Consider the following 17132-nt stretch of genomic DNA (forward strand, 5'->3'; position numbering starts at 1 on the left):
TTCAAAGGTGTCTTTCTACCTACACAGAAAACTCTTTTCACCTAAGATATTCTTTCTCTGGTACTCTTACTCCCCATCTTAGCTACAGCAGCATCAGGGGAAGTTGGTGCTACTGTGTTTCAGGTGCGTAACACAGCTTTGCTGCTGGAGTATGTTCTTACAGAAGAACTCCTGCAGCTTATTTGATCAATAGTTCACTTCTAAAAAATCCCTAAATGCTTATTTGCCCGATAGACCATGGTGGTTTCAAAGGCAGAGTCTCCACACTCAACAATATCTTTTTTTTTTGGTGTGCGTGTGAAAAATTTTAAGTGAATTTTTTAAAGCTCATGGAAAGTGCTGAGCTGAAAGCCACAGAGATCATATCCCTCTGTTTATCCTTCAGTGCCTCATCCATATGATTGTCCAGCCTCTGAGCCAGCAAGGGGAAGTTTACGGGACTGCAGAAGAACTCTGCTTCCTTTTATAGGCACACTTGCTGCTCGCCAGGTTCATCCATCCTTCTTGTTTGTAGGTACAGTTGTCACCTGTGAGGGGATAAACCTCAGTGATCCCGCACCTCAGGGATCTGATTGATCTTATCAATATCTACAACCATCTCAAGGGCGAGTGTCAGGAGGACGGGGCCAGGCTCTTGTCAGGGGTGCCCAGCGACAGGGCAGGGGGCAGCGGGCACAAGCTGCAGCACAGGGAGCCCCACCTGAACAGGAGGGAGAACTTCTTTACCGTGAGGGTGCCAGAGCAGGGGAACAGGCTGCCCAGAGAGGCTGTGGGGTCTCCTGCTCTGGGGACATTCAGAACCCCCTGGACGTGCCTGTGTGCAGCCCGCTCTGGGAGAGCTGCTTCAGCAGGGGCTGGGCTGGGGGGGCTCCAGGGGTCCCTCCTGACCCCCACCATTGTGTGATTCTGTAATTTTCATTCCAGCTGTGTGGCTTGGTGTGCTAACACTCAGATTTGTAATGGTAATGCTGGAAATTTTTTTGAGGGGATGGAAACGACGTATGCAAAAGGGAGATCTGGCTGACACAGCGATGCTGTTTGGGATGTGGGATGTGAAGACCTCCATAAATGGGAGTGTTTGTACTATCTCAGTCTGACGCTGCGTTGCTGCTGGAGGTACTGTCTCTCTTCCCTGACTATATCAGACTCTTGAGGTCTAAGCAAGGCACTTGAAATATCACTTCAGTTACAACATCTAAACACAGAAACTGTAAATATCCCACTAAAAAATATTGCCAAGTATCCGAGTCTGTTCCGCACCTCACCTTGTGTATCTGAACATAGTGTGGCTGTTTCTCCTGGCAGGCACTTGGAGGTGAAGTTCACATAGGAGCTGAGGGATGTGGTGAAGTGGGTGTCAGTACATCATCTGCCAGTAACATAGATTCATTAACTTGTTGGTGTTCCAGGCTGGATCCTTATTGCATCTTCCTTTGTAATGGTAGGAGTGTCTTCTCTGCAAGTGACCAAGAAGCAAGTAAGTTGTTATGACATTACACTCTTGGTATCTATGATGTGCTTCTCTGGGCTTTCCAGACTTTGCTCCATGGAGGCATGAACTGTTTCCCTCTGATAGCCCAGAGCTGCTTCCAGAGCAGAAATGCTGCTATCCCATGCCAGTTGCAAGGCAACACACATAGCAAAAGTGGGAACAGGAGTTTGAGAGCAAGCCACAGGTTGGAAAGCATTTGTAGTTGCTGCTCACTAGCTTTGTGGCTGTGACAGAGTCAGCAGACCCTGAAAGCTGTGGCCTGCATCTCTGGGGAGAGATCTCCAGCAGATGCAGATCTGCATCTCCAGCAGAAAGTAAGGAAAGCAAACTTACTGCCAGTATTGCTTAAAATTTTGAATGTTGTGGTCTAGAAAACTTTTGGAGGTTCACTAACCAATGTACATTGTACACATCTTTAGGTATGCTAATCATTGAGAAAGTCAGGACTTAGAAAGTACTAAATGTATAGCAACATTTACTTGTTACTAATAATCACCCAGCTCTGCAGAGCAAAAGGTCTAAAGACTAAAGAAACCTGTTGGTCTCTGTAGGAAAGGCAGCCTCCTCTTCAGGAAATTACAAATTTTACGACGTGGAGGTACATGGTATAGACTGTTGGGAAGCCTTATGCTCACAGTATAGCAGGAACATAAATGCAGGCATAAAAAGTCTGTACTACATTAAGATTCTGCAGCACTGGAAACTTGACACCAGTCCTTGAACTGATGCTTAAACTACAGACCTAAAAACCAAGCGCCTGTACCAGTTCTAGTCCATTTGAGTAACTTTTCTCCCTGTTCTTTGGGTTCCTGAATTATGTTTGAATGAAAACCTCTTAGCATAGTGGGTGCAATTTCCCTGTAATTGGCAAAGTTACTGTAACTGCACTGTCATTTGTATATGGTGACATGTAATTGCATGGTAACCATTGCTGTGGTTGCACAAGTGAAAAGCAGAGTGCAATTATAATGTATTTCCAAATGCTAGCTCACTATCCAGCTTCCATTATATCACAGAGCACCCTGGGGAAACGGTACTGGATATTTTTGTATTCTGTTAGACTGCAGGCTAACCGCTGAATAGTGGGTTGGTTGGTGATCTATGCTATCTTTGGTTGGTGGCTCAGGGTTCCCATCTTTTTGTCCGCAAAATTTCCCCATGGCTTTGAATTGCAGATGACAAAGGTCTACAGATGTTGATGCTCACTGGACAAGCCCGCAGCCTTCTTCTGACCCATTGTCAGGAATGTGTGTGATGGGGGTGGTGGGGTGGTGGTGGTGGTGGCAGTAACAGGCATCGGATTACGTGAATGATGTGGCACAAGGTGAAAGTCAGAGGGGCTGTCTCCATCCTGCAGTAGGACCTCATAGCTAGACACAGCCAGCGGGCTGAAATGTGATGGTTCTGTCAAAGTTCACAGAAGAGATCATGGGGAGAAGTTCAGGTGAAATAAATTCCACTGGTCTCAGAGGAGTCAGAAGAGAGACTTGGAGGCAGCATGGCCAGAAGCAGAGGCAGTACTGCTGGAGGTCAGAGGCACAGCCAATCCAGCTCAAGGAAGGCAAGGTCCTAATGCCAGGGGTAGGGCAACCCAGCATCTAACCAGAAGTTCACTAGTCACCGAAGCACATGCTTATACCGTCAAAAGGACATGCACAGGCAAACGGGAGAAGCACAAGCCTTGTGCACCATACTGCTGCCATTGGAGTTGAGAGACCTAGGGTTTGCAGGGAGATAGTTTTCAACATTTGCAGATCTGCTGCTTAGGAATTTATGGATCACCCCTGCACCAAGTGATCTAAAGCCTAAATTTCCTAGCCTGTAGCTCTTCAGGTACTATGAGATTCCTGGTGAGAAATTTTCTTAGGGCTTCCATCTCTTTAGGTTTTTAAATATCCTGTTGAGTAGAACGCATGCTTGCCCTCACCCTCACTCAGTCCTTGCAGTCAGGAAGGAAAGAAGATCTTGCAGTCAGGTGATGGAAAAGACCTTGGATATCTCCTTGTGAAGACTCAGGTACATATCACTGTTGATTTCTTATTGCAGTTGGCTCCCTGGCCCTGCTGGCAGCACAGACAGCCATAATGTATGAGTTTCCTCCATCGTCTGGCGTAGCCAAGCCTGAGATAACAAGAGCTAGGAGCCAAGTACCTGCCACCATATGAAGACAGGGCTGTTAAGTATTAGCTGTAAATCAAAGGCAAGACTTGGCCATTGGGACAGCCTTTATCCCCAGTGCGTCTGTGGAATTGCTTTGGAGCCTGCTGAGATACTTGGATAAAGCCCCTGGTGCTTTGAATGGAGAAAATTTTGCTGGAGTGAAAGCAAGGAGGAACAAGGGATGGCTAATCCTTTATTGAAGCTTTTCCCAAATAATTAGGCTATATTAGATTATCAGGGGCTGTTTCAGAGGCAGATAGCTAAACCAGATCTTTAAGGGAAAACTGCAGTTTGAGCCCTGTTTGCACTGGCCCCCTAATATCTGGTGCTTCAGCCGTTCATGCGATGCCAAAGTGCTCGCCTCTGCTGGGGAATCAGATGATGATGGGGATGGAGGTGCTGTAATAAGAGCTCTACCCCTTCTGCTGAGTTTGGGGGTTTTGGGGGCTCAGCGGATCCCTAAGGGACTGAGCCAGCACCAGTCTTGTAAAAACATTCTCTCCAGGAGGGCTTGGATGTGTTAATTATTTATTTGATAGGCTTAATCCTGGAGAAGGCAAATGTCTGCCAGAATCCTCCTGTAAATCAGGCCCATTCTTTTGCACATCCTTCCTATTTCACTGGTGAATGTGACACTTGGCCACAGTGTCACGGCTGCAGATGAACTCTCTGGTTGCTGATGCAGGGAGCGGCAGCAGGAGCAGACTGTGGTCTCTCACCAGCTGGCTCCCCCCTGCACATTCTCCCAAGATGGAGAGGCAGGTGGTGGGGCTTGGGAAGGCATTTATGCCAATCATTCTCACATGAAGATATTTCAGATGTGTAGAGAACCTTATAAACCTGTGTTTAGCAGCTTTCCTGGGGCAGAGGGGTGGTGAGTAATATTCCCTCTTGTAGGTGGGAACCTGGTGTGGGATGATGAACTGATTGACTCCAGTCCAGCACCTCAACCACTGGGCCCCCCTTCCCTCCCAAGTTACCTACAGACTGAGCTGTGAATTTCTGGGTTAGATTTTAACTGCTGAGGATGCAGGAACTGCTGATCTTACTCCTGTCTCTTTAGATCTTCCCTTTGCCCCTCCCTGATATCCCAGCTGGTGCAGCAGCAGTGTTGCAAGCAGAGTGAATTCATGTCCTCACCTCTGCTTTCATTCTGGAAAGTCGTTAATGTGAAATTGCCAAGAAGAGAAGCTCCAGAGAGTTTAACGTGGCTACTTTATATTGCTGCTAGGAGTGTCTGGAATTGAAAATAAACCTGTGCTTGCAACTCCTGACCCTTTCATCATAAATCCAAACTTCCTTACGTGTTTCTCTTTGCTGAAGAAGATGACTGTATTTCTGTCTTTACAAAGGCATGTGTGCAGCTGAGAGCCACAGCTGCACAGAAGCTGGGTGATGTTTATTTTTAGGGTTTTGCTTGCTGGCATTTTTTTGCAAATGATCCCTAGAGGAAATAACCCAAATATGTTAAATGAAAGTAGTTTTCATGTGGCATGTGTCTTGCTGGACTTGCTGCTATTCTTGGGGGACGGCTGTCCACATTGCAAACCACAACCCTGTGATTGCGCCTCTGTCACTCACACAACAGTGTGTGAGTGAACATCATGGCCATGTCTGCCCTCACACACCACTTTGCGTGTCTTGGAGGCTAGAGTGTGTTGTGATGGTCCTAGATCCCATCTGAACTGTGCCATGTAAGAGAAAATGCTGATTTCACTCTTCAGCCTTGCGGTAGTGCTTGGATCATAGAATGGTTTGGGTTGGAAGGGACCTTTAGAAGTCCTGCAATGAGTAGGGGCATCTTCTACTAGATCAGGTTGCTCAGAGCCCCCTGCCCAACCTGACTTTGAATGCTTTCAGGGATGAGATGTCAACCACCTCTCTGGACAGCCTGGTCCAGCGCTTCACCACTCTCACAGTAAAGAATTTCTTCCTAGTATCTAAATTACCCTGCTTTAGTTTAAAATCATTACCCCTTGTCTTGTCACTACAGGCCCTACTAAAAAAATCTGTTCCCATCTTTCTTGTAAGGATGTGTCCTTCTGTAAATAATGTCAAGGAAATAGGATGAAATAAATGGGCTTACATTCAGTTTTGTGTCTGTATGGGGGGAAACCATGATATCAGCCCCAGTATGGGCAGGTTCTAGTTCAGCTGGCACTGGGACCAGTCTGATGGAGAAGGAGCTAACTTGTGGCAATTGGATTAAGTCTCAACAGGTTGGAAATGTGCTGCAGATCAGCCACAGGTTATTGTGCTTGATGCTGGGATCTCTGGGTCTCTATCCTCTTAGGGTTTTGCAGGAGGATGAGAGCTTATGCTGGCTGTGTGAGCTCTGATATACATCTACAGCAATCATGCACTCTAGCTAACACATCCTGGCTGTTGATAGAGCAGGTTACAGGGGGCTCAGGGCTGTATCCTTACAGCCATGCAGACTCAGACTTCCCTAGGGAGCAAGCAGAAGTAGCTTCTATCTCCCTGCAAAACAGGACAAGTTGCTTCTGCCTGACATTTGAGGTCCTGGGTCACGCAGGAAGGCAGAGCAGATGATTGCATGGGTCCTTTCTGGTCTCTAAGCATGTAGCTGGGTTTGGCTGTGCTGCAGGGAGGGGGACTGTGTTATGCCAATGTGGATGCCTCTAACTGTGCCCGCTCTGTTTGATTGCTATTGTTTCACTGCTTGTCAGTGATTGAGCTTCATACACTGCATCCTAGGTAAGACATCTGCTGGCACTGTTAAGGTTTTCATCCTTTTGGTGGTGAAGGATGCTGTTTCCCATTTCTTGTTTTCCTTTAAAAACATGATCAAGCCGGACTTTCTTTCCTTGCCCCGCTTTCTGCTATTTGTAGGTTTGGTTTGAGTGAGACACATGCGCAGTTTTATTATAGCCTTGAAACACAGATCATGTTAATTTGAGAGCTTAAGAGTTTCCGGTCAAACTGGACCTGACTTCAAGACCTGGATTCTTCTCAGATCCTACATCCGCAGGATCCTGGTTGGAAGGGATCTCAAGTGGTCATATAGTCCAGCCTTTGGTTCAAAGCATGATACATCTTCATGTTAGATGCTGGAGCTGAATGAATCATCTGAAGTCCTTTTGAAATCAGCTGGCTCTATCAGAAGGTGATCCAGTGCATTACAAGTTTGGTTGGATGGCTTATTCTTGGACATACCTCCTTTCCTCTGTTGATTACGGAGGTAGCTTTAGAGGACTACTGTGGGATACTTACTAAGATTTTACATAGCTACAGCTGGGTGAGAAGGATCCCGCACCAGGTGATGTGTTGGGTAGTGAATCAGTGAACAGAATGCTTGTGACACTACATCAGGCCAACACAATGCTCCTCTTGTTAGCTCATCTCTGACAGCCGGTATCCCATATCTCACAGAAAGATCTGGGTAGCGTTGCTGCTTCAAACACATTTGTACTTCCTGAGTAATCAAGCCGCAGCTTTTCCATCCTGACCCATGGAATGAAGCTGTGCGTGTTCTCATTATCCACAGAAACACTCAGCTTTTGCAAGCCGTGCTGTGAGCAGGGGTGTCCTGCCTCTCTGAAGTGTGTTCGTCAGCTTGGTGGCACTAGACCTCAGCTGAATTTGGCATTTGGATCCAGGATGCAGATTTATCTTAGACTTTGTGCCATTATTGTAGACTAGAAACATCCTGTCTGCTGCCCATGGAGGCTGTTGATCTGATCTGTAATTGCTCTTTGAGCTGCTGTTTTAGGTCGGAAAGGGCAGTCCACAAGCACTAATGACTCTTGCAGGCCAGAGCTCAGACTAGCTGTTCCTTACTAATGGCTGTTTGAATTCCTCATAGGTTTTATGTGTTTACAAGTACATTTAGGATACATTATTCTTTCATTCAGTAAAACCATCTGTAATTATTCCCTGTAATTGCTGGGTAAGGAGAAAATGAATCAACTATCAGGCTTTTACTGCTTGTGAACTCAAGTAAGGAGCAGCACATATTTTAACTGTGCTTCCAGGAAGATGTGAGTTCAGAAAGATAATTGTCATGGTCCTTTATTACTGATACGTGAAAAAGAGGCAACACTCCTGTACAATTAATAATTACAGTTCTAGGCCTTGGTCCAGCAAAATATTCTAAGTGGATGCTTAAATTCAAATCTGTGAGGGTCCCAGTGAAGTTAATAAAGGCTAACTGTTTTGGCAATTGTGTACTGTGGTATTCGCAGCTTCATCCTTATTTGACTTATTCTGTGAAGATCTTTATATTGGCAACCTCTGTTGGCCTCACCTACTGTCCAGATGGTGCCTTAAGGTAGAAGAGTTGTCTGTACTGCTCTGCTGCTGTACTTCTGTAACTCCCTGAATTCCAGAGAAGCATCCTCAGTGATAACTAGAGACTACGTGCATTCATGTGCAAGGATCCCCGTGGAGCATCTGTCTGATTATAAGCCTGTTGAGTTCAAATGTAATAGGTGTTAGAGCTTAGGCAGCAGCATTAATGAACAGGGTCCTTTCTCTGGTGGTTAGGAATTCCTGGGCATCTTCAACAAACACTGGAAGGCTCTCATAACAGCTGTGAAACCTTCCCTCCTCTCCAAAGAGCTTCAGTGTGTTACAGTAAGATGGATAAATGTGGATAATCTCCATTTCATAGGGAAGAAATGGAGACCCAGAGGGATGAAGTGCCCAGGCTGAAGAGTGTGAGAGAAGAACCCAGGACTACATGATTAAACTGTCCCCAGGAGCGGAGAGTGTGTGCAGTCACTGTGCGTAGTGTTTGATCCCTAGTGTGGCCCCCGCTGCAGGTATGGCCTGGGCTGACCAGCCCTCTCCTAGGCGATGCCTGGACATGCCCTGGGGGACTACAGTTTCCCAGATGTAGCATAAGTGATGCTACAGGGTTTGGAGGTAGGAGGGAAGCGGTTATTTAGGTTTCATAGGTGTAAGCCTTACACTATTGGGTCTCTGGGCCAGAGGGCAGGCCAGGGTCTGTTTTACTTGCCAGTGCAGATTTAGCTCAGTGATTCTTATTCTGGATCCCATGGGAATGATATGCATACTTTTTTTTTTTTTTTTGACAGAACTAGATATATTTAAGACATTTTCAGCAGACTTTGTCTTTGATTGCTAGGTCTTGACTGGTAAAACTGACTGGCAAAGCGGTAGGAAAAAGGCTTAACGTAATGTATCCTGCTGGGCTGTCATTCAAGAGAAGAAAGTTTCCAATTCTCTTTCTGTCTGTAAGTCATCATGCAACTTTGGACAAATTTTTTCCACCTCTGTACTTCTCCAGTCCTGCCTTTGTCATTGATTTGTCAGTCTGCATAAATTATAGGCATGTTATGCAATGGTGTCTCCGTTTGGATGGATACTTCCCAAATGGCTAAAGAATTGATGGCTTAATTTGTTTTTACACTCTCTTTCTTTTTGTTCATAGCTGTTAACAATTGATGACAATTTCTGTGGCCTGGATATGAATGCCCCCTTGGGAGTATCGTCCATGGTGCGAGGGCTCCCCATTTTCACTGAGGATGGAGACAGAATGACGTCTGTGATTGCCTATGTCTACAAGAACCACTCCCTGGCTTTTGTGGGCACCAAGACTGGGAAGCTGAAGAAGGTAAGACCTAATGTGGTCCTCTAACTCAGATTTTTGCGTTCTTATGGAGATTTGCAGTGTTGTATTGAGTGTGAAAACAGTCCTTATCCTAAGGTGCATCATCTACTTTGAGGATAGAAAATGTTTCAGTTGGTAAAAAACTCCTGTGTTTCACACTTGAGGGATAAAGCTGGTATGAGAAAGGATAAAATCCTTTTTCCAAATTGTTGCTCATCAGCAACTGAATGTTTCTGAAGTCAAACCACAGACTGACTTGATACAGCCACAGACAGACTTGATGCAGTTTGCATCCAACAGATTTTTGTTTTGTTCAGACCATCTCTAATTAAGTAGTTGATCACAGGGTGTCTGTGCATTCCACAGGAAAAACTGACTGTGGCTGAGGTCTGTTCGGAAACAGGGTTCATGCTCTGGAGATCTTTCTTCAGAGCAATATGACCAGACTGTGGTTTCACCATGAGCCCAGCGTGGTATTAGCAATCTCTGTTTAGGTCAGGCTGGGCGCTTGTACTGGAGGAAGAGCATTTTCATCAAGGGAAGGCTGTGTCTTGAACAAGAATGAGCATTATGCTTATGTTTGATGCCACATAAACACAAATAAAATAAAGAGTGTGTTTATGTTCGTCACTGTGCATTCTCACTAAAAATATGCCTGTTGCATGGTTGTGGCTCTGTAGTTTGCCATGTAAGGCGATTGTATAGAAGCTTGGGAGGTGGAAGCTAGGAATCATCTACCTGTGGTTTTCTCAAGGCAAGAAGAGGTACTAGAAGGGACCTTCTCATGCTAATTATGGGTGCCACCACTATTACAACCCCTAGGTGCCAGTCTGACAATGTTTGTCTGAATGCTAAGCCCAGGAGTGTTGCAAAATATTGTATGTGCGAGGAGATTGTTGCTTTGCCATCGTGATGGGGATGGGTGAAAAGCTGGGAAGGGAACTTGGGCAGAGCCTTGGGGGTTGGGTGTTGATTCCACTTTGAATTCCTTTTGCAAATAAAAACTTCTAAGCTGGGGAGAGGAAGGTGCTATGAAAGGGTGATCTACTATGGCTCGTGTATGATGGGGAAGGAAGGGAGGGAGTCCTTTGTTCACAGATGCTTAAGGAAGGTCTGAAATCACTGGTTTTGTTCTTCTACCTGTTTCCTCACTTAAAAAGAAAATCAGGGTTGTAGATTCAGATGGCAATGCCCCTGTGCTGAGGGAGATCTGCAAGGGGAACAAGATTCTGCCTGCTGGCAAATGTCTCTGGCTTTGTTCAACAGAGGAAAGGCTGCTGATGCTTTTGAAAAGAGAATGGTTTGGGGTTTTGTTTTGTTTTGTTTTGAACAGTCTATTCAGGCATGTGGAAAAGGAGCCAAATTGTTTTTTAAAGAGTTGCAATAAAAATAATCTCCTCCCCTGACTAATTAGGTTTTGCTTCCCTGTCATTTATGATATCATAATAAACTGTTTAGTTCTCCAGTCCGTCTCTTGGTGGGGGAGAATAGGGTAGCTGAGATCTGCATGGTAAATATACAAAAGACCGAAATGGTTAAGAATGACTGCTGCTTCCCTGTACTCGCAAGCTTTTGGTTTTCCTTTTGGCTTCAGGAGAAGCCAACTCAGACACAGCTCTGTCTTTGCCTTTACAGGTCACATTGCAGAATCCGAGATCTGATTCCTTTTAATAGGGGAAAACAGGAGAGAAAGCTTTTAGTGCTTTATGGAGTGTGGTAGAGAGTGGGGACAGCCTTATAGGGTAAAGAATGAGAAGAGGGGAACTGAACTGGCTGATGTAATTTGAGAAAGCTTCGTTTTATTCCCTTTTGCCTAATTTGCTGAATATTCTGACTGTGTTTACTGCCTTGGGTCCACGTGTCAGAGCAGAGTTGGAGTCTTGGGTGAGATCTTCCTCAGCTGAATAAGTCTCCACCAGAGTGGCAGAAGGCATAGCAAAGTGGGGCTCCCCTAAACACGTGTGGTTGTTTTGGAGCAGTTGATCCAGGCTCCTGGAAACCTTTGGCTCCTACAGATTCAGCCCTATCCTTGCTACAATTTCTGCAAGCACTGACTCTCCTCCACACCCTGCCCTCTTCCACAGCTCCTGAGGGTATCTGAGCCCAGGACACCAGCCTGTTTTCCTCTCTGGGTGCCACACAAGGCCAGTTTGGCAGATTTTCACTTGACACTCCTTGGCCCCTGCCAAGACTTCATGGGCTTTTTGAAGCTTTGTTTTCCACCTTGGCTCATCAATCAAGTGCTTTTGAATTGGAAGGAAGGGAAATAGTGCATTGGTTTTGCAACTCCAGGATAATCCATTATGTTAGCATGAAGTTTGATTTATGTTTAAAACAAAAATGCCTATGGTTAAATTGGAATAAGCTTTTTAGGATTCGATGAAACTCCATGTACCAGTGGACAAAGCCTGGGAGCTGCCTTTTTTTTTTTCTTTCTTTTTTTTTTTTCTTCTGCTTGCTGGGTCCTACCACGTGTGGTATACGCTGCTGTTTCTCCTGGTGCAGTGCAGCTACTTGGTCAAGTTACAGTGAAGTATTTTGGATAGCATGAAGAGAGGAGTTATGAGATTATCTTCAAGATAGCAGGATCTACTCAGTTGTTGGAAGACTCACTGCAAGTAATTACAAGTTGGTTTTGATGAAACTTTCCTTATTTTTCATGCAGTTTCAGTCCTTTTCTCTGTTTGTATATTTTTATATGAAAGTGGCAGACTGTATATCAGATTTTGATGTATTCAATCCGTGAATTCTCTGCAAAATACCCACAGTCATAAAGCAATATCTGTTAGTTGATACACAAATGTCACATATGTCAAAGGAATTTATCCAGTGGCACACGCAACTGAAGTAAAATATTGTGCTTTACAGGAACATATCATTAAAATGAAAACTAGCAGTGTATCAGGAATCTGCCCATGTAACCAAGACAACAAAGAGAGAAAGAAAAGGAAAGACCAAGATAGAGATAGGGTAGGAAAAGAGTGAGTGAAACAGAATGACAAGGTTGGCCCCAGCTATTTCACTGCCCCAGGCAAAATACATTTTGCAATCCTCGCTCATTCACATAGCTACATGTGCAGACCAACAGGAAGGCACTGAATAATGTGCTGTAGAGATATGCCTTCCAATTCTGCTGGCTCGTCCACAGCACAGCCTGGCCCTGCAGAATGAAGATATAAATAGGATAAAAATGCCGAGCTACAGAGAAGGAAAATTCCCACTGTCCATATCTCATGCATAGAAACCAGCATCCATGGATTAAAGGCCTGATGGGTGCTGGTGGTGTCTTTGGGATGGAGAAGGGTGGCTCAGAGATGAGCGGGCTGGGAGACAGCTGGGTTCAGTTCTCTACCAGAAACTTCTGGTGTACCTCCATACCTCACTTTCTGTCCTGCAAAAGGTAGGAAATATTTTGCTTGCTCCAAGAAGTGTTGGAGAAAATGAATGTGAGAATGGAGAAAACCAGTTCCTGACCACTTGTGGGCATTAAAGATCTTGCGGTACTCTTTAACGAGAAATATTTCATCTTGCAGTGCTTTGGTCAGATCCCAATATCTGTAATTACCTCCTGTGCTGGCTGGCCTGTGGCATTCCCTGTGTTCCGTACCACATTGTACCATGCTGGTGAACATTGCCACAGCTTTAGTGTACCCCAGGGTGCCTGGTGGGCTCTGCTGGCAGAGTGAGCTCCGATGTATGATGGGAAGTGTTTTGAACAAAACCCATGGCTGAAAGTCAATTCGCACCCCTGTGACTTTTTAGCAATCGTTTTCAGGAGATACGAAAGCTTCACTTGAATTGAACGAATGTCTGTGTTGTCTCTCTCCAATCAGGGCAGTAAACCATCAGGATCAGGAGGTATTCTTGGGTGCGCACTTCCTACAAACTGCTTGGCCCCAAAACAGCCATGTGCTAAAATCCACTGGCTCTTTTTCCCCTTTGCACGCTCTCTCATTACAAGCTTAGCTCTTCATTCTGGCAGCAGAAGAAAGCTAGAGGATGGTTTGCACAGTTTTGTATGCTTGTTTTGGATTTTTTTTTCTGGTGCGTCCAGCCAAATTATGTGCCATAAATACCTGTCATCACTAAGGGCGTGTAGCAGTATTCAGTATTCCTTGTATTCCTTCCCTAGGCATTTGTTTATAGGTCATTGCTTTTGTGCAGATAGTTTCCAGTCAAAGCAATACAGCTTACCTGCAATTATTCTGTGTGTAGATGAAGGTGTAGAGGGTGGTTTGAGTTTACAAATATCGACCTGGGAACAGCCCTAGGAACTGCACTTCTAACGAAACAAAGCTTTTTGTCAATTTGTAATGTTTGTTTGAAAATGGAGTAGTAGTAATTTACATTTATTTGAAACTTCCCCATAAGAAGTAACTTTTTTATTTCATCAAAATATTTCACTCAGAGCCTCTTCTATGCTAAATTCTTTGCAGAGAAAGGAATTTGGCTTAAACCCCAGTTCTTTCACCCTGTGGCCTGTATTTCACTTTTCATAAGATCCCATTGGTTTGAGGTCTTTGAAGGGCTTTTTAGGTTTCGACTGCCATTCGGGGTTAAGGTTTTCATTCAGATCAGACAGCTCTGAAATCTGGCCAGCACTTCTCACCAGGTGTCACCTCTATTTAATAGAAATTTCTCAGTATCAACCCGTTTCATGAACCACCCTCTGGATTACCCTGAACCTGGAGACCCTGCTTTCTTTGGATCCCGAGACAAAACACCGCTGGGAGATTTTAAGATCTGAGAGCTCTGATTTGCAATTCTCATTTTGGCCCATCTCACAGTTGCGTTGGGGAAGGCTAGCTTTCTTGGATAGGCACTTGGATTGGAAAGTACATGCAAGCCTGAGCTTCTGCTGGTTTCTGGCCACGTAGTTGTAGCTACCCTGTCCTGTCAGCCAGCTGACAGCTCTCCTGGTTGGTTGTACAGTGCTGTTTACAGCCCACTACTTTGGAGAGGGAGTGGGAACCACTGACAGCTATTGAAGGAGTCAGCCTGTGTCTTGGAGAAGATGCACCTTGGTCTATGGTAGTGTCAGGACTCCTTCAGTAAGGCAACCCTTCAGGACATCCAAACCTGCACCTCTGTAGCCATCGCTGATTGCTATGATGGGTCTTCTGGGTACAGGCGTTGTCCCCTCACATGTGAGGTGAGATCCCTTCCCAGAGCAGGGTTCATCCAGTTAGCAGGAGAGAGCAGCTGAATCCTGGTGGGACTGGCAGCATGTCATGTTCTTCCATAGGGCTGGATTTCTCTCAAGGGCAAGAAAGGAATGAAATGAAGGGAGTTCTTCATGCTAGAAAATTTGAGCAAGGTAAAAGGGATGCAAGAAGTGGGCGGAGATGTATAGGTGATGGAGCTCTGGGTGGATTGGTGATACCATGACATAACCACATGGAGAGGAGTATCTTCCTTTTCCTCTCATACTTCACCTCCCATCCAAGGAGCTGGAGCTAATGAGAGAGCACTGGTTTTGCTATGCACAGGTTTTCAGTCTTGTGATAACTGCAGGCAGACAGAGATGCTCACTGTTTCTCCAGGCGAGGGGGTTTCTGAATACATACAAGATGAGAAACTCTGCTCAGTTTTGATATTCCCTGGAGGATATTCTTCTGCTGACAGCTCTGTGTGAATGTCAGCAGAGAAATTCGGCTTCCTTCTCCTTCCCTCTGTTGCTTTGAAAGAGTCAGGTTTTTTAAAATTTTATGGTTTTTACCCCAACTGCTTGGCAAGTGGACTTAACTGCTCTGAAAACATGCTGTAGAGGCTCTGGCTCCTGCTGGGAAGCTGGTTTCTGTGAGAGGGGCTTGTTCGCCCTGGTCTCTCCTCACAGCTTCCTAAATCAGCAGGAGTTCGAGTGCTTCACTCACTTGTGATGGAGCGGTACTGCTTCCCGTCCGCATCTGACGTCTGTGAAGGCTGCAGTTGTCTGTCCTACACTGATAGACAGTCCCTCTTTGAGAGGTTGTTGCCAGCTTAGATACCTAAGAAGTAGTTCAGTTTTCTGGCTGTAGCATTTGAAAAGCTGTGATTTTGGTAGCTGTGGTACTTTGCACTTGATGTTGGTGTTGGGTGTACCAGCAGGCAGCCCCGAAAGGGTGGTGATGGGAGTCTGTGTGGACCTTGGGCAGTGACACCCATTTGTACAGGGTCAGGTAAAAGTCATTGGCTGGTGATACTGGAATCCTACATGACCTAAAAGCGTTGGGTGATCAGATACTATCTCCATGAGTGAAATCAAAGATGCAGGACTTGTGCATCCTGGTTTTAGGCTGCTGTGCTCTCTCTCATCCTCTACTGCTCCAAAGCCTTGCGAGCGGGTGGGCATCTTTCTGTTGCACTTCATCTTTCACCCCCTAGATGTCGAATGAGGTGGGAAGCAGGTTCCTCTGGGCATCTGCATTCAGCCCAGGGATGCAGTCAGCTGGGAGGATCTGGCTGAACAACCGGATGGCCATCCAGAGGCACCTAGACAGGATGGAGCAATGAGACAGAAACTCACTGAAGAACTGGGGAGTCCTGCACCTGGGAAAGAACAACCTCTTACAACGATTCAGGCTGAGGACTGCCTGGCTGGGGAGCAGCTTTCCTCAAAAGGACCTGGGGATCCTGGTAGACAGCAAGTTGCACATGTGCCATCAGTGTAAGAAAGAAAAAAAAGCAAAAAAAGCAAAAGAAGCCAACAACATCCTCCGCTACACAAATAGAGGCGCTGCTAACAGTGTGAGGGGAAGGTGATCATCTTGACCTCAGTTGCTAGACCATATCTAGATACTGTGCCAAGTTTTAGGCCCTTTGGTACAAAGAAAATATTGATCAGCCAACACAAATTGAGGAGAAGGTAAAAAGACTGTCCAGGAGCTGGCGAATTTGACTGAAGAGGAGAGGATAAGGGAAATGAGCTTATTCAGGTTGGGGAAGAGAAAACTTGGAAAGACTTAATAGCAGCATTCCCATGCCTACAAGGAGGTTTTTGAGAAGATGGAGACAGGCTCTTCACATTGGTGAGTGATGGGAGGATGTGAGACAGCAGGCATAAGTTGACATGACAGCACTTTCAACTGGATATAAGGATAAATTTTTTCCCTGCGAGGACAGACCAGCACTGAAGAAGGTTGCCCATGGAGGTTGTGCAGTTTCCATCCTTGGAGATTTTCCAAGCTTCAATGGACAAAACAACTTGGTCTGATCTCACAGCTGACCCTGCTTTGAACAGGAGGTTGGACTAGAGACCTCCTGAGGTCCCTTCTAGCCTGGGTTACCCTATGATCCATCCTCTGCTGCAAAACACCCTGCCCTAAACCACACCAGAGGGCCTTTATCCATTCTCTGCTGCTGAACTGGTGCAGCTGACAGTTGTTTTAAATGTCCACTAATTGCTCCATCACTGCAAGCTGGTGCTTCGCTTCTCACCACCCTCATTTCCATTGCTTTGGGACTTCAGGCTACAACTTGTCAGTGTAGCACATTGCGGTTAGCTCGTTGCTTATTGCAATATCTAACTGCAGTAGGAAAACTCTCTTTTTTTTTTTTTTTTTTTTTTTTTTTTTTTTTTTTTTTTTTTCCTGCTAGGAAGGTTGCTGTTCCCAGCAAGAGTTAAAGCCTGCTTTTTGGCAGACAGCAATTAATTTTCCGTGTCTCTCCCTCAAGTACCCCTCTCTGCTTTCTGACTACTCAGCAATCTCTGTGCTGGTGTGCAGGGTTTGGCTGAGCTGTGCTTTTGCTGAGTGCCTTGCGTACATGTGCTGAGTGCCGGTCTTTTTTTGGAGGTTCTGTTCTAACAGCGCCTCAGAGTCTTGTCAGAGGTGGGATCTTGTGATCGTGCAGAGAGATTTGCAAGAGCCTGCCTAATCCCTCCAGATTCTGTATCAGTGGTGCTGC

The 17132-nt window shown here is 45.6% G+C and overlaps 1 protein-coding gene across 3 annotated transcripts in view; it reads left to right on the forward strand.

The window, feature by feature from the left end:
- The window catches only part of PLXNA4 (plexin A4), a 455595-nt gene that overhangs the window by 40401 nt on the left and 398062 nt on the right, over nucleotides 1–17132 (forward strand). For all 3 annotated transcript variants that reach the window (XM_040595348.1, XM_040595350.1, XM_040595349.1), the window contains exon 3: nucleotides 9069–9251. In XM_040595348.1, the coding sequence (XP_040451282.1) occupies nucleotides 9069–9251 (183 nt within the window). The remainder of the gene's footprint in view (nucleotides 1–9068; nucleotides 9252–17132) is intronic.

The sequence above is a fragment of the Falco naumanni genome, chromosome 5 (genome assembly GCF_017639655.2).
Source record: "Falco naumanni isolate bFalNau1 chromosome 5, bFalNau1.pat, whole genome shotgun sequence".
NCBI lineage: Eukaryota > Metazoa > Chordata > Aves > Falconiformes > Falconidae > Falco > Falco naumanni.